General features: G+C 35.5%; 1 protein-coding gene across 6 annotated transcripts in view; it reads left to right on the top strand.

Moving 5' to 3' along the window:
• Positions 1–21,659, top strand: part of LOC120540427 (cyclin-dependent kinase 17-like) — an 82,521-nt gene that overhangs the window by 25,528 nt on the left and 35,334 nt on the right. For 3 of the 6 annotated variants that reach the window (XM_039771224.1, XM_039771221.1, XM_039771223.1), the window contains 2 exons: positions 10,682–10,843; positions 13,196–13,357. In XM_039771224.1, coding sequence (XP_039627158.1) covers positions 10,714–10,843; positions 13,196–13,357 — 292 coding nt within the window. In that variant the 5' untranslated portion in view covers positions 10,682–10,713. Of the gene's footprint in view, positions 1–1,717; positions 1,793–10,681; positions 10,844–13,195; positions 13,358–21,659 lie in introns of all 6 variants that reach the window. The other 3 variants (XM_039771228.1, XM_039771225.1, XM_039771222.1) reach the window with 2 other exon arrangements.

The following is a 21,659-nucleotide window of genomic DNA, read 5'->3' as shown; positions in this document are numbered from 1 at the left end:
TGTCAGTGTCATTAACAGAATGTTTGACAAACTCATGTAATAGTATTTACTTATGAATGTTTTATTTAACATTATTTATCTCTGATTTACAAACATGCTGCGATTGAACATCATGTGTTCATTTTTGCTCATTTTTGACATGTCTGATCATATTTAACATTGTTTCTGAGTCTATAATTGTGACTGTGTGTAACTGTGAGTATAATTTCTATCTATTGTTTGCCAAACCCTTGACATCTAATTCTGTGTAATTTGACTGAATAATATAATTATTTGTCATTGTGATTATTAACTGTCAGCATTACAGCATTTAGGGGTAAAGTGTTTGTGTGTTTTTCTATTATGTAACACCAATTTTATATGAAAGTGTGATCTAGGAGCAGTATGTGCTTGAATATGATTATACAGAAGTGGATTTTTGTGTTAGGAGGCTTCACATTATTACTCTTCTGTGGAAGTAAACCGTGTGCATTTTTTGCCCCTGGGAACATGTTTGTTTGAATGCTTTGTTTTATCTTTGTGCTTTTGGCTGGTTTAGGGTCCATTTTGCATGTATGGATAAAGTGCCAGGTCATTTCTAAAGATTACCCTTTTTAAATGTGTTTTCTATGAGGGCATTTCTCTTTTTAGTGTTACCTTCCTTATGCTACAATATTATATTCATTATTTGAAGCCTAGTGTTTTTAAAAATGGCTGTAGCTGCATTTAATACAACAGCTGTAGTTTATGTTATCACTCTTTTTTATTTATTTATTTTTTGTAAATTTTCCTTATTCTGGCTTGTCTCAAGGTACATTAATCAAAGTTCTTGTCCTTTTAGTCTGTCAATGTAGTATATGGTCATAATTCATGAAACATTTTATATGTGGGTCTTTTGAAGAACTGTGACATATGTTAAAAAATAAAAATCAGCTTGCTGTCATTGTAAACAACATCAACAATTCATAAAATAAAGGTTGTATCATACTTTCGGATTTTGACCATACTGGGCTCAAATATTTGTCACATTTTTATTCTGGTAGGAAGTATTGTATATTTCAAAACTGTTCTTGTACCTAAGCAGTGAGTATACTTAATAACCATAAGCCCACCAATTATGCATTACAAATTATTGTATACTAGAGACAGTATAAGAGAGAAGGATGTTGGCTAAGATGCTAGTTGTCATGTGCAACATCTGTCACACTCCTCATGACACCCTTATAAACCTGATCAATATTTGTTTATTTATTTGATTATTTGTTTCTGAGTGTTTCAGCTTAAGTATATTCTGTAATTCTTTTTGTGTGTTGGCTGCTGCAACAGTGTAGTTTGCCCTTGGGATCAATAAGATGACTGCCAGTCTGTATGTCTATATATAAATTAGCATGTTTTCTGTCTATCTATATATTAATATGTGATATAGTATAACCTTAACCATGTGCGTGCAGTAACTATCTATACTTCGCTAGTCACACTTGGATGATGAGAAATATTCTGAATAAAAGACCAATACCCAACTTTGTAAGAGAGAGGGGAAGAAAAGAGAGGCAGTGGCATTTTCCATATTAAATGTGTAAACTCGTCTAACTGAATTAAAAAGCGGTGAGGTGATGTTACCACCAAACAGTCTTTGGAAATATGTCATGAACAAATCAGACATTTGATTAGAATGAGAGTTCATCTCAGGAGTTGGTATACCACTAGGCTGACTGAAAACATTCCTTTTTCTGTTTAGTCCATTGATTTTCATACTCGGCTCTGGGAATCCCAATGATGCTGCGGTATTTTGTTCTAACCAGTTACATAATCAGTGAGTATTTGGATTAAGAAAATGAATAGATTATTTTATTTAAAACTGTTATTTTTTTCTCTTTTTTGATTATGCATTCCAAAAAGCATTGCAGTGTGATTTGAAGTTTTATAAGAAAATAATACCTTTAAACGCCTAACTAACTATTGTTGTTTTCCTATTAAAGTGTCTATTTCTGTTTAGTTTAATCCCATAATTTTATCCTAATAATGACATTTAAAAATAAGTAGAGCAGACACTCTGGTAAATGACACTGAATGCTGAAAAGCTACGACTACTTCAGTGTCAGACCCAATGATGGTGAAAAAAATCTTAAAACCTTGTTAAAAAATCACTAAATTATCCTTATGTAACATGCATAAATGTGTGGCACATTCTAATAACAATTTACCAAACTTAGGTTTGTAATTTTCTACACTCACCGCAAGCCATAGAAAATGGGAAATAACAGTTTGTTTAACCTCTTTGGTGCTGTATTTATCCCTGGGGAAAAATGTGCCAAAAATTTGTTTGTGTGCAACATACACATGTAAATATCAAATTGTCAACTTAAATACAGTAGGAAAGGTATATCTAGTGTCCACTGCTGTAGTAATGCAGATTTAGTACACATCCTTAACAGGATATGTTTTGAAACAGTTACCAATGTGTTTTTTTTTTTTATATACTTATTTTTTTTTCTTTTGCTTGTGAATGAGAGAGTAGAATTTCAGCACTGGATCTACACGAGCGATGCCACCCAGTGAGTTACTGTAAGTTACCACAGCACAAGGCTTAATGACCTCCACATTTGCTCTGCCACAAACATTGACAGTTAGTGCATTGTGAACATTCCTGGCTTGGTAAACACAGCTACTGCACCACAGTTGAACCTTTACGTTACTAAATTCACCAGGCATATTCTGGTGATTTGGTCATATGCATCAATTTCTTTGTGTCAAAACATCTTCACTTTCAAAACTGTTGTGTTTAAGAAAAAAGCAACCGTTAATCACAGACCGTCCACCACTAACACACATTAATCAATGCCATTTTCCCGTCACTTGAATTGTAATTTTCTGTCTTGTTAAAGCTATTAAGCCACCACAAGTTTGTGTTCCATTTCTAACTCATTTGTAAAGTGCTGTAAAAAGTATGTATTTAACATAGTCTGCTAACACATGGTAATTGCATTCTGTTATCTTTTGAAAGAGCACTGGAGATTTTGTGTGTTTTGTGTAATATTCAGACAAAGTTTCGAGAAATTAAATAAAAGTGCTGAACATTGATCATTAGCTGTTTCATTCCTTTATTCTCATCTGCTCCATTTACATCTCCTCATTCATCATTTTTATTGCAAAAAGAAACATACAGTACTTGCTTTGCCAGCGCAATGCTCATCATCACTACTACTACTGTTGTGTTGTAGGTCATAAAATATTCTCTGGTGTAAGGATAAGGATTTGGTTTGCAGCTTACAGCTGTATCCTTGTTTATTTATCTATTCTTCCAAACATTTAATTTTACTAAATGTTTTCTTTAAATTTCCTTTTTTTGCTTTCTCAACTTTTCAATCTTCAGAGGCTTCCTTGGGTGCAAAAAAAAATTAAAATCTTTATTTGGGTTTGGCACCAAAATGTCTGCATGGATTAATTGAATATGCATTAGTCTAGAGGCCTCAATCCATATTAATAACATGAAACTGGATTATTTCAAATCACTGTACCAGACAAAGGTGTCCAATATCCCTAATGTTTTTTGTGATTGCTATTGAACCACAAGCTCTTCATTTCTAGAGATAAGTTGAGATAAAAAGGATTGTAAAAGAATATATCTTTATGCTAATGATATGCTGATTATATGTCAGACCCACATTCATGTATAATATTAGTATTAAGCCTACTAGGTGAATTTCTAAGGTCTTCAGATTCAAAATTAATTTAAATAAAAGTATACTTTTTGCACTGAATGCTCTGACATGTTGCACCAGACTAAATAAATTTGTCTCTAATCAGTTTTTAAACACACTTTTGGCAGCAGTACAATAGAAAATGTCAAACAAGATAATAAGATGTGATCCTCCCTTCATCAAACTTTAGCTAGAACTTAGAATTAGCAGTGTCAAAATGAATGTCCTCCCATAGCTCCTATATTTGTTTGAAAGCATCTCCATATGCATCAATAAATTTGTTTTTAAGAAATTAGACTGAATTCTAACGTCATCATCTCAATGTTGCCACACATTAAAAAGTTAAATCTACAGAGATCTGGCATTACCCTAATTTTTGCTCTATTATTGGGCAGCACATATTTGTTCAAAAAATGTTAGAAAATGTGAAAAGTCCACAAATCCACATCAGTTTGGTTGCTTTGTGCACCAATCAATACTAAAGACCATCAATTTACTAAAAACTGGATCTACTAAATGTTGGACACGTCTTAAGACGGATAAACTCTTTATCTGTTGCTCTTGTACGAGGTAATCAGTTATTCAGTCTGTGATTGTAGCATTTAGTGATCTGTATTTTGATATTGTATTTGCATCTTTTGAAGCATTAAGGTTCTAATTCAGTCATCAAGTGGCACATTTTTTCAATAATTTGTTAAAAACAGCCTACTCCGCTTCTCTCATCTCTCATCTTTTTCCTCTATCTGTGCCAGCGGTAGAGGAAGATTCCACCAGCATCTCCAGAGTACATCAGAAACTTTCAGTGAACTTACCTATAAATAATCTTAGGATATGTTGGGGAACAAGGAATGGAATTCTGCGTTTATAAAATAAACTTTAGTTCAATATGCATTAAGCATGATTCAACTACAAATTTTTCAATAATCACATATACAGTGCTTATAAAAAGTATTGCATCACTTGGAAGTTAGCACATTTTATTGTTAAAAAACAATGAAGCTCATTGGATACAATTTGGCTTTTTTGATATTGATCAGCAGGAAAAATAACCTTTAATGTCAAAGTGAAAACAGATCTCTGCAATGAGGTATACATTAATTACAAACACAATGATTAATAATGTAAGTATTCACACTGTTTAAAATACAACACTTAAATCATCCCTGGTTCAGCCTATTTATTGGTTTTAGAAGTCACAGTATTCGTCACATGAAGATGAACATGAACTGTTTAACTGGTCAGCAAACAATATAACCATAACTCTCCATTGCAAGCCTTGATGGATAAACCTGAGCACCAGTTATAAATTAAAAGTGGAATTTATGATAAAGTCCCCTGCCTCTTGTATTGTTGAGAGCAAGCACTAGAAAAATTCTGAATCTGTTCAGCTTGGATTTAGCTTCTGGTCTCTGGAGCAGGCTCCCTATCATTTGTAATTTGGTCCTTAGCAAAAGTCTTGAATAACAACAACAACAATAACATTTATTTTATTTATATATATACTAGCAAAATACCCGCGCTTCGCAGCGGAGAAGTAGTGTGTTAAAGAAGCAATGAAAAGAAAAGGAAACATTTTGAAAATAACGTAACCTGATTGTCAATGCAATTGTTTTGTCACTGTTGTGAGTGATGAGTGTTGTTGTCATATATATATATATATATATATATTTACACACACACACATAAACATATATATATACATATCTATACATATACACATATATACATACATATATATCTACATATATACACACATATATATACATATATACATATATACACACAAATACATATATATATATATATACATACATACACACACACATATATAAACATATATATACATATACATACATATCTACATATATACACACACAGCTATTTCGTATCAGTGCAATACGCTGTTTGTTAAAACGGTTGACTCCCGCTCTTACGTGCAATAACAAATCAAATCATTCAGTTGTCTTTGCTCATATGTCATTTTAGAGCTGGACGCCTGGCATCTTTTTTGGCCACAAGTTCGTTTCTGTTTGGTGTGAGGTTCTGTGTTGTGGAGATTCTCAGGATGGATTGCAGGTGCTCATCAGTGAGGCGACTCCTGTGTGCTGTTTTGTTAGTCTTTATCACTGAGAAGAGCTTCTCACACAGATATGTGCTACCAAACATGCACAAGGTTCGAGCCGCATGTAGACGGACTTTTTTTGTTCTTCAAAGTCACCAAAGCGCCGTGCAAACTCAGTGCGCAATAACTCTAGCTTCGCGAAGCGCTGCATTATGGGATCTGTAGTTTATTGTGTTACCAGCGCTTCATATACCCGGGCTTTAATAACAATAATACAGTATATAAAATGATCTCGGGCGGATATAATTACGCCGGGCGGATGTGGCCCGCGCCCTTGAGTTTGACACATATGGACTATATAGAACTTGAAAAGATATATTTTTTCAAATGTGATCGCAATTCAGATAGAGTTGACGCAAGACTACAGCCTGCATGCCTCAATGAGTCATCCTCCTCGCTCTTACTTTTTTACCGTTCATCTAATGAATACACTGAGTATGGCTTTACCAAAACAATCATTGATGGCGAATAAAGTATCCATTATTCGAGTATGTAGAGCGGGATATATATATATATACATATATATATACCCGCGATCGCAGCGGAGAAGTAGTGTGTTAAAAAAGGTAGAAAAAGAAAAGGGAACATTTTAAAAATAACGTAACATGATTGTCAATATACAGTATTTGTTTTGTGAGTGTTACTGAGTGTTGCTGTCATCAAGGATTTCTTTCATTATTTCTTTCAATCAGGTTCGTATTTGTAGGATGTGTTGTGTTCAAGTTACATTCCGTGTTTGTCAATCGTTGTAAAGATGACAGGTTTCATTCATCGATTCGTTTCTTACTGCATCAATAAACAGCTCGTCGTCTTCTTTATCCGAGACCTGACACACTGCATGCACGGGTTTTTACACTGTCTTCCTTTAGCGGACATTGACTTTTTCCACCGTGTGCTTTGTTTCCACAGTAGCTGCATTTATGAATATGCTTATCAGACGCTTCATATTTTTGCTGCCTTTTCAATTGTGTAATTCGGTTTTGTTCAGCTCTTTGGAACTGTTGCTTTTATCTGTGCACTGCGTCAGTTCACGTGAGCCACTCGGTGTACTTGCATCGAAGGTTCCCAGCTGTGCTGGTGCCATCTCGTGCTATGTCCATAGCTTTATTTAATGTTACCTTAGTCCTGGCACTTAAAACTTTCTCTCGCAGTTTCGCTGAGTTTGTGTCAAACACCACCCTGACCATCTCATCTTCCTCTCCATAAGCACAGTCCTTCACCCGTGAATATTTACCCATGGCAGTTTGCTATTGGATTGCCGCTGACGGACGGCCTTATATGGGCAGGCACTAAATTACAAACGCCAGCGGCAGCCTGTCTATGAACTTAATTTAAAGTGTAGGTTTACATCGTGCTTTGTTTCAAGTAGCAGAACTCATGAATATGGTTGTATATGTCACTCGCTCGCTTCTTATTGTTTCGCTGCCTTCTCAATTATATAATGCATGTTTTCTTGAGCGCTTTTTTGAGGTCTTCCTGGTTTTCTATGTACTGCGTGATTACGTGGGAGGCGTGATGAAGTCACACGAAACTCCGCCCCCACGGCGTTGAAGCTCATCTCCATTACAGTAAATGGAGAAAAACTGCTTCCAGTTATGACCATTACGCGTAGAATTTCGATATAAAACCTGCCCAATTTTTGTAAGGAAGCTGTAAGGAATGAACCTGCCAAATATCAGCCTTCCACCCACACGGGAAGTTGGAGAATTAGTGATGAGTCAGTGAGTGAGTGAGTGAGTGAGTGAGTGAGTGAGTGAGGGCTTTGCCTTTTATTAGTATAGATATAGCATATATATATAGCATATTTTAATACAAATAATGTAGCTCAAAGTGCTTTACATGATAAAGAAAAGACAAAGTAAGAATTAAATTAAGACAACATTAATTAATATAGAATAAAAGTAAGGTCCGATGGTCAGGAAGGACAGAAAAAACAAACAAACAAAAAAAAAAAAACTCCAGACGGCTGGAGAGAAAATATAAAATCTGCAGGGGTTCCAGACCATGAGACCGTCCAGCCCCCTCTGGGCATTCTACCTAACGTAAATGAAACAGTCCTTTTTGTATTTAGGGTTCTAATGGAAGGACTTGATGATGAATACTCCTCTGTTGTAAGGGTAATGTTGGAGCCTTCACTCGGTAATGTATTTTGTGCTAGCAAGACAGGAACATCATGTGAGGCCTTGAAAGACTGTAGCTGCTGCACAAATGGACAGCAAAGAGTAGCAACTAAACTGGTAGCCCTGAACTGGAACACATATTGAGATCTCATTTGTCATGTCCTACTGAAATTCTTCTCTAATTTGCACTTAAGGTCCTGAAGCTTAATACTGTTTTTAGCCTTATTTCTGGGATAAAATCCACTAAACATATTAACATTTGTATTACTGCTTATTGTTGGGTGTATTGATATTTGTTACTTTGTGTTATTTAGGGCACCATGGTGTCACAATGTCTATGTACAGTGCTCAGCACTCACAGCAGGGAGAATCCGGTTTAGGTCTCAAGTGTTCCCTGCATGGAGTTTGCATGTTTTCTCTGCGTCTGTGGGGTTTCCTTCCACAGTCCAAAGACATTCAGGTTAGGTTAACTGGGATTCTTAACTTAGCCCCTGTGAGTGTATATGTGTGTGTTCACCCTTTGAGGGACTAATGCCATATCAGAGGATTTATACCTCCTTGCACCATATGCTTGCTGGGATGGCCAAAAATCCATCTCTTGTCATAATTCAAAATTACAATGGATACTTATATGTAGATACATTACATATTTTAGAGATAAACTGTTTTTTAACAAATAAGTTAATCTGTTCCCTTTGAGTCTCATCTTTTTCCATGGAAATGCTTGTGAATGCATATATATTTGATAGTAGGTATTAATTGCCGAACAAACACAGGGCAATACCCTACATCTTTGTTTCAAATTGCTCTCTTTAGCCATACATATATTGCTTGCCTTATCCAAAGCAAATTCTTGTGTGGCTGAAGCCACCATCCACTAGCCAGTTAGGCTGAACCACATGTTACTCTAGGCAATTAAAGGGGAAAGCTCACATATCATTTCAGAAGTTAATTAAGAGACAACTACTTAACAAAACGCAGGCCTTCTGGACCCTCACCAGTTTGCATACAGAGAAAAGAGACGTGTAGAGGATGCCATAGAAACACTTTTAACACAATCCAGCCCCACCTTTTAGTTGAGAAACTAATTGATCAATTTGGCTTTGACCCTAACTTGGTGAAGTGGATTATAGACTTTTTGACAAACAGAACACAATAGTGAGTGTTAATGACTGTTTCTCTGACAGCCTAAATAGATCTGTTGGCACTCCGCAAGGTTGTTGTTTATCTCCTCTTTTGTTTATCCTATATACAAATGACTGAAGGATAGACATATCCTGAAATTTGCAGACATCTCTGTCATCACGGATCTTTTACAAGATAAGGAATTCAGCCATGGACCTATTGTCAATGAGTTTGCACAGTGTTGTAATCGCTTTAATATATGACTTAATAATTCTAAGACAAAAGATATGGTTGTAGATTTCACTGACAGATCCACTGTCTCAACTTTAATTAAAAGGGAGACAGTGGAGATGGTAGAGCAAAACCAATATCTTGGAACAATCCTTGATAACAAACTTAACTGTAATCTCAGTAGAGCGCTAATCTGTTAAAACAAAAAAACAAAAAGGGCAGTCATGACTTTTCTTTCTTAGGAATCTCAACTGTTTTAAAGTGGACAAAACCATAATGACACTTTTTTTTAATAAGTCCTTTATTGAATCCATTGTTACATTTGCTTTTGTCTGTTGGTTTGGCATTCTCTGCTATAAGAATATAAATCATCTTAACAGCATTATTAAAATTTGCAGTACAGTTACTGATTCACAGCAAACCTCTATCACTCAAAATGTATTTCAAAAAGGTTAGAAAGAAAGCCAGCTCAGTTCTGTCAGACAGCAGCCATCCTCAGTTCCAGCTGTTGCCATTTGGCTGCAGATTTAGGTTTCCAAAGGTAAAGAGTAACAGATTTAAGAACGTTTTTATTCCTAGAGCCATCAGCATTTTAAATTCTGTTACTTGTAGGGATGCTGCTGAGTATTAAATTCTGCATTATTATTTTGTGTATTGTTGGAAGCAATTATTCTTCTTTGTATTGATCTTGAGGGTGTGTTTTTATAATAACATAGATTGTCAAATGTTGTATCTTTGTTTATCTATTGGATCTCTGTAACAATGACTTTTGTTTTTGTACTTTCCTGCTGCAAAAAAATATCAATCTATGATAATAAAGTCTACCTAGTTTTACGAATGGACAAGTTTCATTTTGTAATTTAAGTTTTCCACTAATTTCTAGTATACCAGAAGAGCTTCATTGTGTGTACTGGATCAATAAGTTTATTGTGGCCTCCTGTTTGGACACTTGTTACTCTGGAGAGAAAGTCTTCAGAAGCTGTACAAAATTAGTGAGCATACCATCTCAAGGCACAAAATGTAAAGCAAATTAACTTTTAAACAAGCAGGAGAACATGTTTGTTGTTTTTTTTGGTGTCCGATAAATTTGGTTACTGCACTTTTTAATAGAGCAACTGTTGGAGATAGAAAAGGCAACACACTAGCCGAACACATTTGTCCTTGTGTACTTTTGTTTTAGTGTTTTGTTGGTTCAGATTACTTGTAGTTGTGGGTTCTGCACTTGTTGACTTCAGGCTGTCTGTGAACTTGCACATACATATTCATGGACAGTTTTTGGGTGTAGAAAAGATGATCATCATATGTTAATCTCACAGTCTTAACCTATATTATGTTATTTCTTTAAGCAACAATTCAGTTTTACTTTATTTCTTTACTCTTGTTCTTTGTTTATTCACTTACAGCAGGCACTTTTCCTCCCTGAAGGTCTGGCTGAATGGATAGAATGAAAATAATTAAGCGGCGGCTGTCCATGTCCTTGCGCAGTGCCCGGCCAGTTGACGACTCTCTGTCTGAGCTAGCTGAACAGATTGCTCTAGATGAGCCAAGTACCTCCCGGGATAATGGTAAGAACCACTTTCTTTCTATTCCAATTGATGTATTTAGCTTTGTAAGTGTTGTACATTACAGCACCGCTGCTCCATTTCCAAAGCACTCCTGTTATTTTGTGAAAGAGCATCAAAACAAAAGACAGTAACCATATATTTAAGGCAGGAGGCAAAATATGTATGGTACCTTAGGTTCTCATAATGAAGAGTGACTAGTATAATAGTCTTAGAGGCATCAAGTCTAAATTGAAATGTACTAATTATAACATAAAAGTGAGAGACCAGGATGAGGCATGTTGGAAACGTGATTACAGCATTACTGTCGTCAGTGGGGGAAGACAGAGGTTGCATGAACGGCATTAGGGAGAGAAAGACAGCCAGAGAGTCCTAAAATGGGGTACTTTTATACGTGACAGCAAGAGATGGAGAGAAGCAGAGAAAAACAAAAGGTAAGTGCTGTTCTGCTCATCCAATAAAATGCCTCATCTGTTATTTGTTGTTTATAGTACTTGGCAGATGCAGAGATTTTCTAGGGATTCATATTCATGGATTTTTGTTTTTCTGGGACAACAATGAATACAAAAATTCACATCTGTTACCAAATTTCTCATTGGATGTAAAAACCTACACATTGTAACCGATGAGGTAGCCTGTACATTTCTAGATGTATTTCTACTTCCAGAAGAACTCCATAGTTGAAACTGTGTTAACGTTTTAAAGATAAAATACATACATTTAGACCTCAAGAAAGAACTCAAAGCTCAAAAGATAAGTCAAAACAAGAAACCTGGTGTCTCTCTGGGCTTATATAAACTAAACGGCAACCCCTTTCTTTATGATGGTAACTACCATATAATGAGAACTAAAATATTATTGCTGATCATTTAAATTTTTCATTTTTCTGCAATTTCATGGAGCAAATTCACATTATTTTAGTAATTTTCCAGTTACACTGAAAAACTGCCTCTCTAATAACTGTGTCCTGTGTAAACATCTGCGACAAACTAGACCTGCTGAAGATGACCTTCTTTTCTTTCTGTGTGGTTTTCTGTTGTTATCTTGAAAAAATGCCATTTAAATTTCTGCTCGCCCACCCTCACCCTTTTCCACTGGGACTTTTCAACAATCCTTTAATTCACAGCTTTCTAAAATGGATCTGCAATATAACCTTGGAAATCTAACCTTAAGTCAATTTATTTAGCCTTTTATCTGATGTGATTAATATAGTACTGATAAAGCAGTGGTGTTGTATATACTTCAGTCATTTTTGTATGTCCAGGCAGAATTAAAGGCAACATTCTGAACATCATAACTATTTTTTTATTACAGTACTTTATTTTAAAGTCAGACATGATCATATTATTACAGATAATTTAGCAGTTTTAACACACACTCTGCCCTAAAGTATTAGAGCTTGAAAATTTTAAGGTTTACTAATCTGCACTCAAGGTGATTTGAATACAAACCTACTTTAGTAAAATTTAAAATAAAGGTATGAAGAAAACAGGCACCTTTTATTTTATTTTACCTCATTTAATAGAGAACATCATTCCAGTGTTATTTGCAATTTTTCTGTACTTCTACAGTTGCAATGCTCAGAGAATCACAGAGGATTGCATAGTAATTCTTGGTAGAGAGTGAACTAATTTTCAGTCACCTGCCTTAGTATTAAATTCTGTTATTGTCTGTGGCATGTTATAGATTATATTCATGTTGGTGTTTCAGTTGTACTAATAGAAAACTGATTTTATAGAGTCTTCATCTTTTGTTTTTCTTTTTAGTTTTCTGAATAGTCCAACATTTCTCTAATCTGGACCTTCATTTAGTCCCGTTGTAATAAAAAAAAAGTGGATTCTGATGTAATTAAGTAATTTCATTCATTCTCAGGTTAACTTTACTTTGTAGTCTCCTTAAATCCTGCTGCATATTTTTATTTCCTGTCACTAGAAGTAAAGCACAGTTGTCCCTTTCTGTAAACTGGCTTCTAGAGATGGTTGCTAACTAGCCACAAAATGAAAGGAAAAATCAGATTTGACTTGCTTCTGTTTGTCTCTTGAACTTAATCTTTAAAAGATTCAACGATTTTGGTCAGTGCTAATGGTGAAAAATATATTAAAGTGACTTGTGGTCAATTTAGGGAAATGAGCAGTGATTTTTTCTGTTGGTTATTTGGAATCTTTTCAGAAGCCTTGTTTTAAATTAGTCCGAGTTCTGTTTCCCTCTGGCACTTGTGAATATTGGACTCTCTTACTTATAATATTTCCTGTTCCTACACTATACAGTATGGTTTTAATGTTTCTTTTTTCTTTTCTTTTTTCTTTCTTGCTGTATTTTCAGTTTTTACTTCTCTTCTGTCTCTCTTACCTTCAGAGCCAATGGTTCAGCCACCACGTCCTGGAGCTTCTCACAGTGCTCCCTCCTTCTTGCGCCAGTATGCTGGCTCACTGGGGCGGGCTGCTCTCCGCAGGGACCCTGGATCAGGCAGAATTGGGGAGCGCCCCTACCTCTCACTGGAAAGGACAAGCTCTCTGGGTGAATCTTTGTGTCTTAAGTGTTTCCATGTCTCTTGTTAAGTGGTGTCATGAGACACTGTTCCAAATTCATCGTTCACCTATAATGGCACAAATAGATTCTTGTGCCTCATTGTCCAAGCTTCATCTCTTCATTTACACTAATTTGGTCTTTTACTGAGTTCCTTGCTGTCCTAACTATGAAAAAATCCATAGAATGTGGAGCTTATGTAATGAGGTAGTTGGCAATATAGGGTCTTTTTAACTGCATACAAACATAGTTATGCTTCTGCTTTCTAAGGTTTTCTTTGTTTGTATATGTAGAGTTAAGTCGTAAGATTGTTAAAGTACTGTTTGTTTACTACCCTTGTTTGTCAAGTAGCTTCAGGCTAAGACTCATCCTTCTTATAGCCCTCAGATTTACTGTCTAGCTGAATCACATTACATACCATTATTTCCTTTAGAATGCTGTGTAGATAGTTGTAACACAAATGATTTTAACTAATGTTGACCTCAGGTTAAAGCCCCCCAACCCCCCAGAACCTGAATGTGTGTCTGACTACAACATTACTTAAGCGATGCATATAATTGCCTAATATGGAGTAATTGAATTACTTTACTGCAAAGATTAGGCTCAGCCTTAAAATAAAATGCAAGTAAAATGTCACTTTGACAAATTTATTAAAGGCAGTAATTCGCCTTTGCAGTAATGGGTTTATTTATGTGCTTCAGGAGTAATGACACACAGCCTACTACATCTTACCCTTCTAAGCATTCCTGTATCAGAATTAAAAAGAGAGAGAGACTGATTGGTTTCTTGAAGTCAAGGACACCATGACTCATCCTTTCTGTTGTAGCAATAATGAGCCCTCATTCATAATGGGATAAAGCAGGAAATTATTTTAAAGTGGCAAGAATAATAATCCTCACTGGATAACGGTCTGTGTTGACGTGGGTCAGAACCTTATGCCATTTCTTAGTGCAAATATGATGATGATGTAGGGCAAGTATGATCTTAAAGGCACATTAATATTGTTTGGCAATATAAAGCCAACTTGAACGTACAGTGGGTACGGAAAGTATTCAGACCCCCTTCAATTTTTCACTCTTTGTTATATTGCAGCTATTTGCTAAAATCATTTAAATTAATTTTTTTCCTCATTAATGTACACACAGCACCCCATATTGACAGACAAAAAAAAGAATTTTTGAAATTGTTGCAGATTTATTAAAAAAGAAAAACTGAAATATCACATGGTCCTAAGTATTCAGACCCTTTGCTCAGTATTTAGTAGAAGCACCCTTTTGAGCTAATACAGTCATGAGTCTTCCTGGGAAAGATGCAACAAGTTTTTCACACCTGGATTTGGGGATCCTCTGTCATTCCTCCTTGCAGATCCTCTCCAGTTCTGTCAGGTTGGATGGTAAACGTTAGTGGACAGCCATTTTTAGGTCTCTCCAGAGATGCTCAAATGGGTTTAAGTCAGGGCTCTGGCTGGGCCATTCATTAACAGTCACAGAGTTGTTGTGAAGCCACTCCTTTGTTATTTTAGCTGTGTGCTTAGTGTCATTGTCTTGTTGGAAGGTAAACCTTTGGCCCAGTCTGAGGTCTTTAGCACTCTGGAGAAGGTTTTTGTCCAGCATATCCCTGTACTTGGCCGCATTCATCTTTCCCTCGATTGCAACCAGTCGTCCTGTCCCTGCAGCTGAAAAACACCCCCACAGCATGATGCTGCCACCGCCATGCTTCACTGTGGAGTCTGTATTGGACAAGTGATGAGCAGTGCCTGGTTGTCTCCACACACTGAGGAGAGGCAAGACACATGACAGCCCGCATGGAGTTTGCTAAAAGGCCCCTGAAGGACTCTGAGATGGTGAGAAATAAGATTCTCTGGTCTGATGAGATCAAGATAGAACTTTTTGGCCTTAATTCTAAGCGGTATGTGTGGAGAAATCCAGGTGTGAAAAACTTGTTGCATCTTTCCCAAGAAGACTCATGGCTGTATTAGCTCAAAAGGGTGCTTCTACTAAATACTGAGCAAAGGGTCTGAATACTTAGGACCATGTGATATTTCAGTTTTTCTTTTTTAATAAATCTGCAACAATTTAAAAAATTCTTTTTTTTGTCTGTCAATATGGTGTGCTGTGTGTACATTAAAGAGGAAAAAAATTAATTTAAATGATTTTAGCAAATGGCTGCAATATAACAAAGAGTGAAAAATTGAAGGGGGTCTGAATACTTTCCATACCCACTGTATGTGCTGTCATATTAATTGTATCAAATAGATACATTATCAAATAGATTTCATTAATGTTTTTACCCATTGATTTATTTGTGACCGTTTCCATTGTCTAATGCTAGTTTAACTCAGTCATTTTTGACACATTACCTTATTCATTTATTAAATATTTTACCATTTTTAGTTGATTTATTTGAGACCTTGTCTCTATTCTGACATCATCCAAATAGCATAAAAGACATGTTCCTACATAGGTAACATGGGCGGAGGAAGCACTTTGTATGGTAAATCTTTTTTTTTTTTCTGCCATTTTTTATGTTTATATCTCCACTACTAAGATTTGGGTCCATGGCCTGGAGATGGGTGTTACACATCTGTAAATCCATGTTGTCCGGAGATAGATGTTCCTGATAGTGAATATCTAAGGCAAATCGGTCTGATGGGAAGGGCTACACAAAAAACAATCGAGAGCTGATCCCCATGAATATTCTAATTTTCTCTAAGAGAACGTTGTCTAGAACAGGGTTGCCAGGATCCACTCCCGCCACGCCTGTGGATGGTGAATTGCTACTTGATTTTTGTGCTAGTCATGGATTTTTTCATAACAAATGTAGCATTAAAAAAATAAGGTTGCTCAAAGTCCCTGTACACCAAAGGTTAGTGATCAAGTTTGTATCATCTGATCTGAAGCTGCATATTCTGGACTCTTGGTTGAATGTAGGCAGTGGACATCTGGTCTTCACTCCCTTTTGTGATTTTTATGGACATGATTTTATGATTTAGTTGAGGTTTAGAGGGCACCCTGTTTAAGAACCCAAGGAATGCATCTCTGATGTTCATAGATGATGTTATTTACTTGGCCTTCTTAAACTGTGATCTCCACTGCATGTGTGATAAGAGATGAGTGTGATGAGAGAGGTTGAAATGGGAATTAGTGTCTCGAAATCTGAGGCTATGGTCTTCTCCCAGGAAAGAGAAGCTTGTTCAATTCAGGTACCTATGGGTCTTGTTTATTGAATATAGATAAAGGTGATATAGAATCAGTGCAGCAACAGTATTTGTATGAATGTTGTTAAGGACTATGGTGGTGGCACAGCTGTTTATTTACTGATCAGTCTGCATCCATGTCTTCACCAGTGGTCACAAGGTAAGAGTAGTAATTGATAGAATACCTATGCATGTCTAAAACGACGTTTCTGTCCACCCAGGGTTGCTGCGCTTACTTGTATGTCAGGGTCTTGTTTCTGTGACCCTCATCAGGAAAAGCACAACAAAAAGGATAATGATGATGATAGTTATTTCTTGCCGACTTCAGATCATTTATCTTTTTTATGTATGTACTTACCAGTTCTCTATGTTGTTGTACTATAAATTGAGCAGTATGGATAATGATCATTTATATCATTTATTGTCACCCATTAAAGAACAAAAAACGTAATAAAGAAACACTGAAAACTGAAACACATTAGGAGGAGGAGTAAGGACAGTAGCAGTAGTTGTTCCCTAGTTTTCAGCCACAAAGGTGATTTTAGAAACTAAATGAATTTTTTCTCCTTAAGTATACTGACCAATACTTTCAGCTGTCATAAAATATGTTTAGTCAGTGTACATACAGTAATGATCTCACTCATTAAATTTTCTGTTATTAATTAAGACCTGATTTGGGCTGACAGAAATTATGATTAACTCTAAAGACTATTTTGAATTCTAGACATCTAGCTGAAGATTAAAACCAGTGAGAATAAGTTTAGAACATTCCACTGGCTTTTTCACATCAACTGGAACACTTTCTACAGCATTTCTTTTTATCAGTTGCAAATCTAAAAGCTCTTCAGTTTAAATTTTTTAACAAGATACCCATGTATACTCGGCTAATAAAAATTAAGCATCTCTTAAGTGTTCTTGTAAATACAAATGCCCTAATTGTGTTTTTATGAAAAGACCATCTAAATATCGCATAAGATACCTAAAGTTATAGCCTATTTAGTTTTTGTCAAGTTACGACAAAGAAGCAGATTTTGGGTTTGTTATGTAAGTAGTCCTTGCATTTCCTGTACAATACTGGTGGGTTCTTATTATAGGAACAGACTGGTGTAGCAACCCATTTGACATTAATGCTGAAAAGGCTCTTGCACCTTTTTTTGTTAGATATTTCTAATGATTTTAACTATGAGCTGAGAGTAGTATCTCAGATATTAATAAAAAAAAAAATCTGAGCAGCTTCAAGAAAGGTTTGACAATGACATATGGCAGAGGAATGTGCATGCATGCATTTGTACAACTTTGGCTTTTTCATGTGCAAACAACATAAATAATTTTATCGATATGGAGACTTTGCGGTGGGCTGGCGCCGTGCCCGGGGTTTGTTTCCTGCCTTGCGCCCTGTGTTAGCTGGGATTGGCTCCAGCAGACCCCCGTGACCCTGTAGTTAGGATATAGCGGGTTGGATAATGGATGGATGGATATAGAGACTTATCATCATGTCATTATTAGCAAAACAAATAGGAAGGAGCTATTGAAGTCCTGGGTCAGCATGCATCAGCAAAAGGAAAAACATAAAGCTTATTTTGAAGATGAAAAAACGTTCAGAGGCACAACAGTTTGGCTGTGTACCCTTCATCATTTGCATCAAAGGTTAGAGTCTCAATTTTTTGGCTGAGTATCCTCATCAGGTGTGTGTCTTTTTTCAGTATGGGAGTATCCTTTTTTGTTAAATAACTATTATGTTCATTTTTGTCATGTGTTTATTGCATTACTGAGATTGATAAAAAATAATAATGTGACTGGTAGGAAAAAGAGGAAAACCCATTGATTCTTTTTTCCCTTCACAAAGGTTTGTCCCTGCCGTTGTGACAATGACTTTGTGTATCTTAACTCATCATAAGATGTATTTATACTGGCCCACAGGATCTAAGGAGTGGCTCTAAAATATGAGAGGACCTAAACCTTTGTTGATGAATGTGCAAGTGGCATGGGATTGTATTAGGCAGCTGTTTATTCCTAAACGGTCATTTTTCCATCTATTTGATTGATAATTGTGAATAATGGACAGGTTACCAGCAGCAAGACATTAGTACTATAATTATCAGTAAATGTTATGATATGGACATCATTATGTCCAGAACATCAGGTTCAAGTTCAACTCAAGATTTAGTAACAGTCATAACTGTAGACACAAGAGTGTAAGGCAAGTTCTAGCACAGGTAAAATGCATGCCGAAAGAAGTGTCTCAGTCCAAAAGTTTGTTTTAAAATATTTAGTGAAAATTCAAAGCAAATAATCCACACAAGAATAAAGAAAAAAGGTTATTACACATGTAGAATAAAAAGCAAAAAATCAGAAAACTTTTCTTGTAAAACTTTAGTTTCTTTACTTCTTCTGTACGCTTTAAACGTACCACGCAGCACATTCAGTTGAGTATTTTGTCTTTCATGTTACTTGGCACACAAAACACGCAAGATACGATTTAAAACCTTGTGCTCTCTATACCTTACACATGGCAAGGTTGATCACTAACTGAAAATAATGTTTAGTCAGAGAGGCTAGAAATAGTTAGAATATACCAATTCAATTCAACTTATGGGGGTTATAGGAACCTCCAATAGATTATGCACTAATATTTAGGAAAACGTTTATATAACTTAAGTAACTAGCAAATGGCTCTTACAATAAGAAACAAAATAAAAACAACAATTTTAACATTCTCTTACCCTTGTTTGTTAATGCTTATAATAACTGCAAGCTATGCCTAGAATGGTAGTTCTTATTTTGCCCTTGGAATGTAAAAGGCATATAAAACAAACCAAGAGAGAAACCCGTGCATATTTCAAGATATTATTCAGCCTGTTTGTATTTTGTAGAGTTTTCACAACAAAAGTAGTCCTAGTCATCCTATTTTCTGAATCATTTTTATTAGAATTTTATTTTCCAAGTAAAAACCATTTCAAATTTCAAAAATGATACAGTAGTTTTTTATTTGTATTATTCTGGTCCCTTGCATTAATCAGGGAGACTTACAGTTTTTGTTGTGGCTTTCCATTTTGACTTGCTTCCCCAGATATCCCACTTTGACCCATTAATTTGTTATATATATGTAACTGCTGCTTTCTTGGGCTGCAGTCTTTAAGACAGTGCATTTTATGTCTTTCTAATATAATACATCATAAAAAAAAGAAAAAAGCTCCAATGATTTTAAACGCAGTTGACACATTTGCTTCAGTGCCTTTATGTCCTTGACGTTGCTCATTGACTGGAAGTTGGATGAGTGGTTATTTAAACTGTTGTCCTGGCTTCTGCACAGTTTACTTTCCTTTGCTAATGCAGCTAATTATTGTTTTGGGACAGAACAGCTGCGTCTCCGTCTTTGATAAAGTAGTCCATTACAATGGGAGCAGAGCTGACAGGCAGTTTGAGAGGGGGTGTGTTTATGATAAATTGAGGGTCTGTGTTTATTTTGCTATTTGGTAGGTTTCTTTTGTCCTATAAGACTCTGTTTTTCTGTTTAGTATTTATGCCATTTTAAACTATTATACATAACTTCATCTTCTTTAGCTTAAGGTCTACTTGAAAGAGAATTATTGTTTCAGAAACAATATTTAACTGAAAAATGCACATTGAGTTTAAAATCCATTTTACATGTACAACCTAGCAAAGAATTGGTCTGCATGTATATGGAATCTTTAACAGTTCTAATAGGAAATAATGTAGATAATCCATAAATGAGTTAAGACCATCAGATCAATATAACTGTAACACAAAGTGCAAATACGATATAAAATACAGTAAGCTAAGATGCACAGAGTAAATATTCTAAATTATAATATGCTGTAGCAGTGTAGGTATTGATTTGCTCAGTTATGAAGTATTCTACTGAAAAATGACAAAAAGCAAATATTCAGTCGACTGTAGTTTTTGAAGTTATTATAGTGCAGCAAAAATGAGAAATTGAGAATTTAAGGTTATTTAATTCACTTTTATACTGAAGTGATTTTTCTTTTTTTTTTTTTTTGCTCTTTAAATTTGTATGTTTTCACTACAAAAGACTGAGCAAGCAACTCAGGTAGTACCTCATTTCTAAATGTTCTCATATTTTATTAGAGTAGGGTGTTATCAAATTGAAAATGTATATAAAGTCATAAAATGAGGAGAAAGAAAATTAAATTGTGGATGTGTCAAAATCCAGTTTGTGTCTTCTCTCAGTTTTCACAAACCTCATTTCTCTCATACCTTCTCCCTTTTAAAATGGGTTCCAGCACACATCATCCCAGAGCTAGTCTCATACATTGAGAATTAAAGCAACAGAAAGACATAGCAGTGAAATAACTTGATTTGTCCTTGTGATCTGGGGGAGTGCTGCCTTCCTATTAATGAAGGTCATTTGACTATTTTTAAGTGAGTAGACACTAAGACAAAGCTAAGTCATTGATCTGGTTCTGGTTACCCACATTCTTCTCACCCTTGTCACTCCTGTTTCAGGCAGAAGGAGGTGAAGTTTGTTGTTCCCCACCCTCTCAGATAATGATTATACTTCCTTCAGAATTTGTTATTGAGAGCTTAGTGATGAGCAATGGAGTATGAATGGTTTTCTGTCACTATTGCTGTGGTGATACTTCTCTTAAAAGCCAAATACTGTACTATACTAAAAGCCTTCTCTGCTGTATAAAAATGTACTGTGCAGGCCAAGATAGATGTTCAGATTCTGTCTATCACATAGCATTAACATACAAATACTTGTACTGTATATACTCTTGTCATAATTTATAGTGCACAGGAAAGTGTAAGCTTCTCTTACAAGAAGCTAGTGAGAGCACAGCCATGTTAAACAAGAATGTACTATAACTAGGCACTGACCCCAAGATACTGTCCTCTGGCTATAAAACAGTTGTAGGGTATTATATAAACGTGTGTGGCTATTAGAAGATTGTTTCTGATTTATTTTTTTCCACATAATAGTATTTACTCTAGACTGTGTAAAATTATATATTTTTAAAAAGAAAACAAATTGCTGTCTGTTTGTCTAAAAATAGCAAGGCAAGAATTTTACTCCTAAATGGAATCGAGTGATAAGCAGAGACATTTCATGTC

The sequence above is a fragment of the Polypterus senegalus genome, chromosome 12 (genome assembly GCF_016835505.1).
Source record: "Polypterus senegalus isolate Bchr_013 chromosome 12, ASM1683550v1, whole genome shotgun sequence".
NCBI lineage: Eukaryota > Metazoa > Chordata > Cladistia > Polypteriformes > Polypteridae > Polypterus > Polypterus senegalus.
Note: the sequence above shows the minus strand (reverse complement) of the source record. Positions and strands in the feature narration are given on the sequence as shown.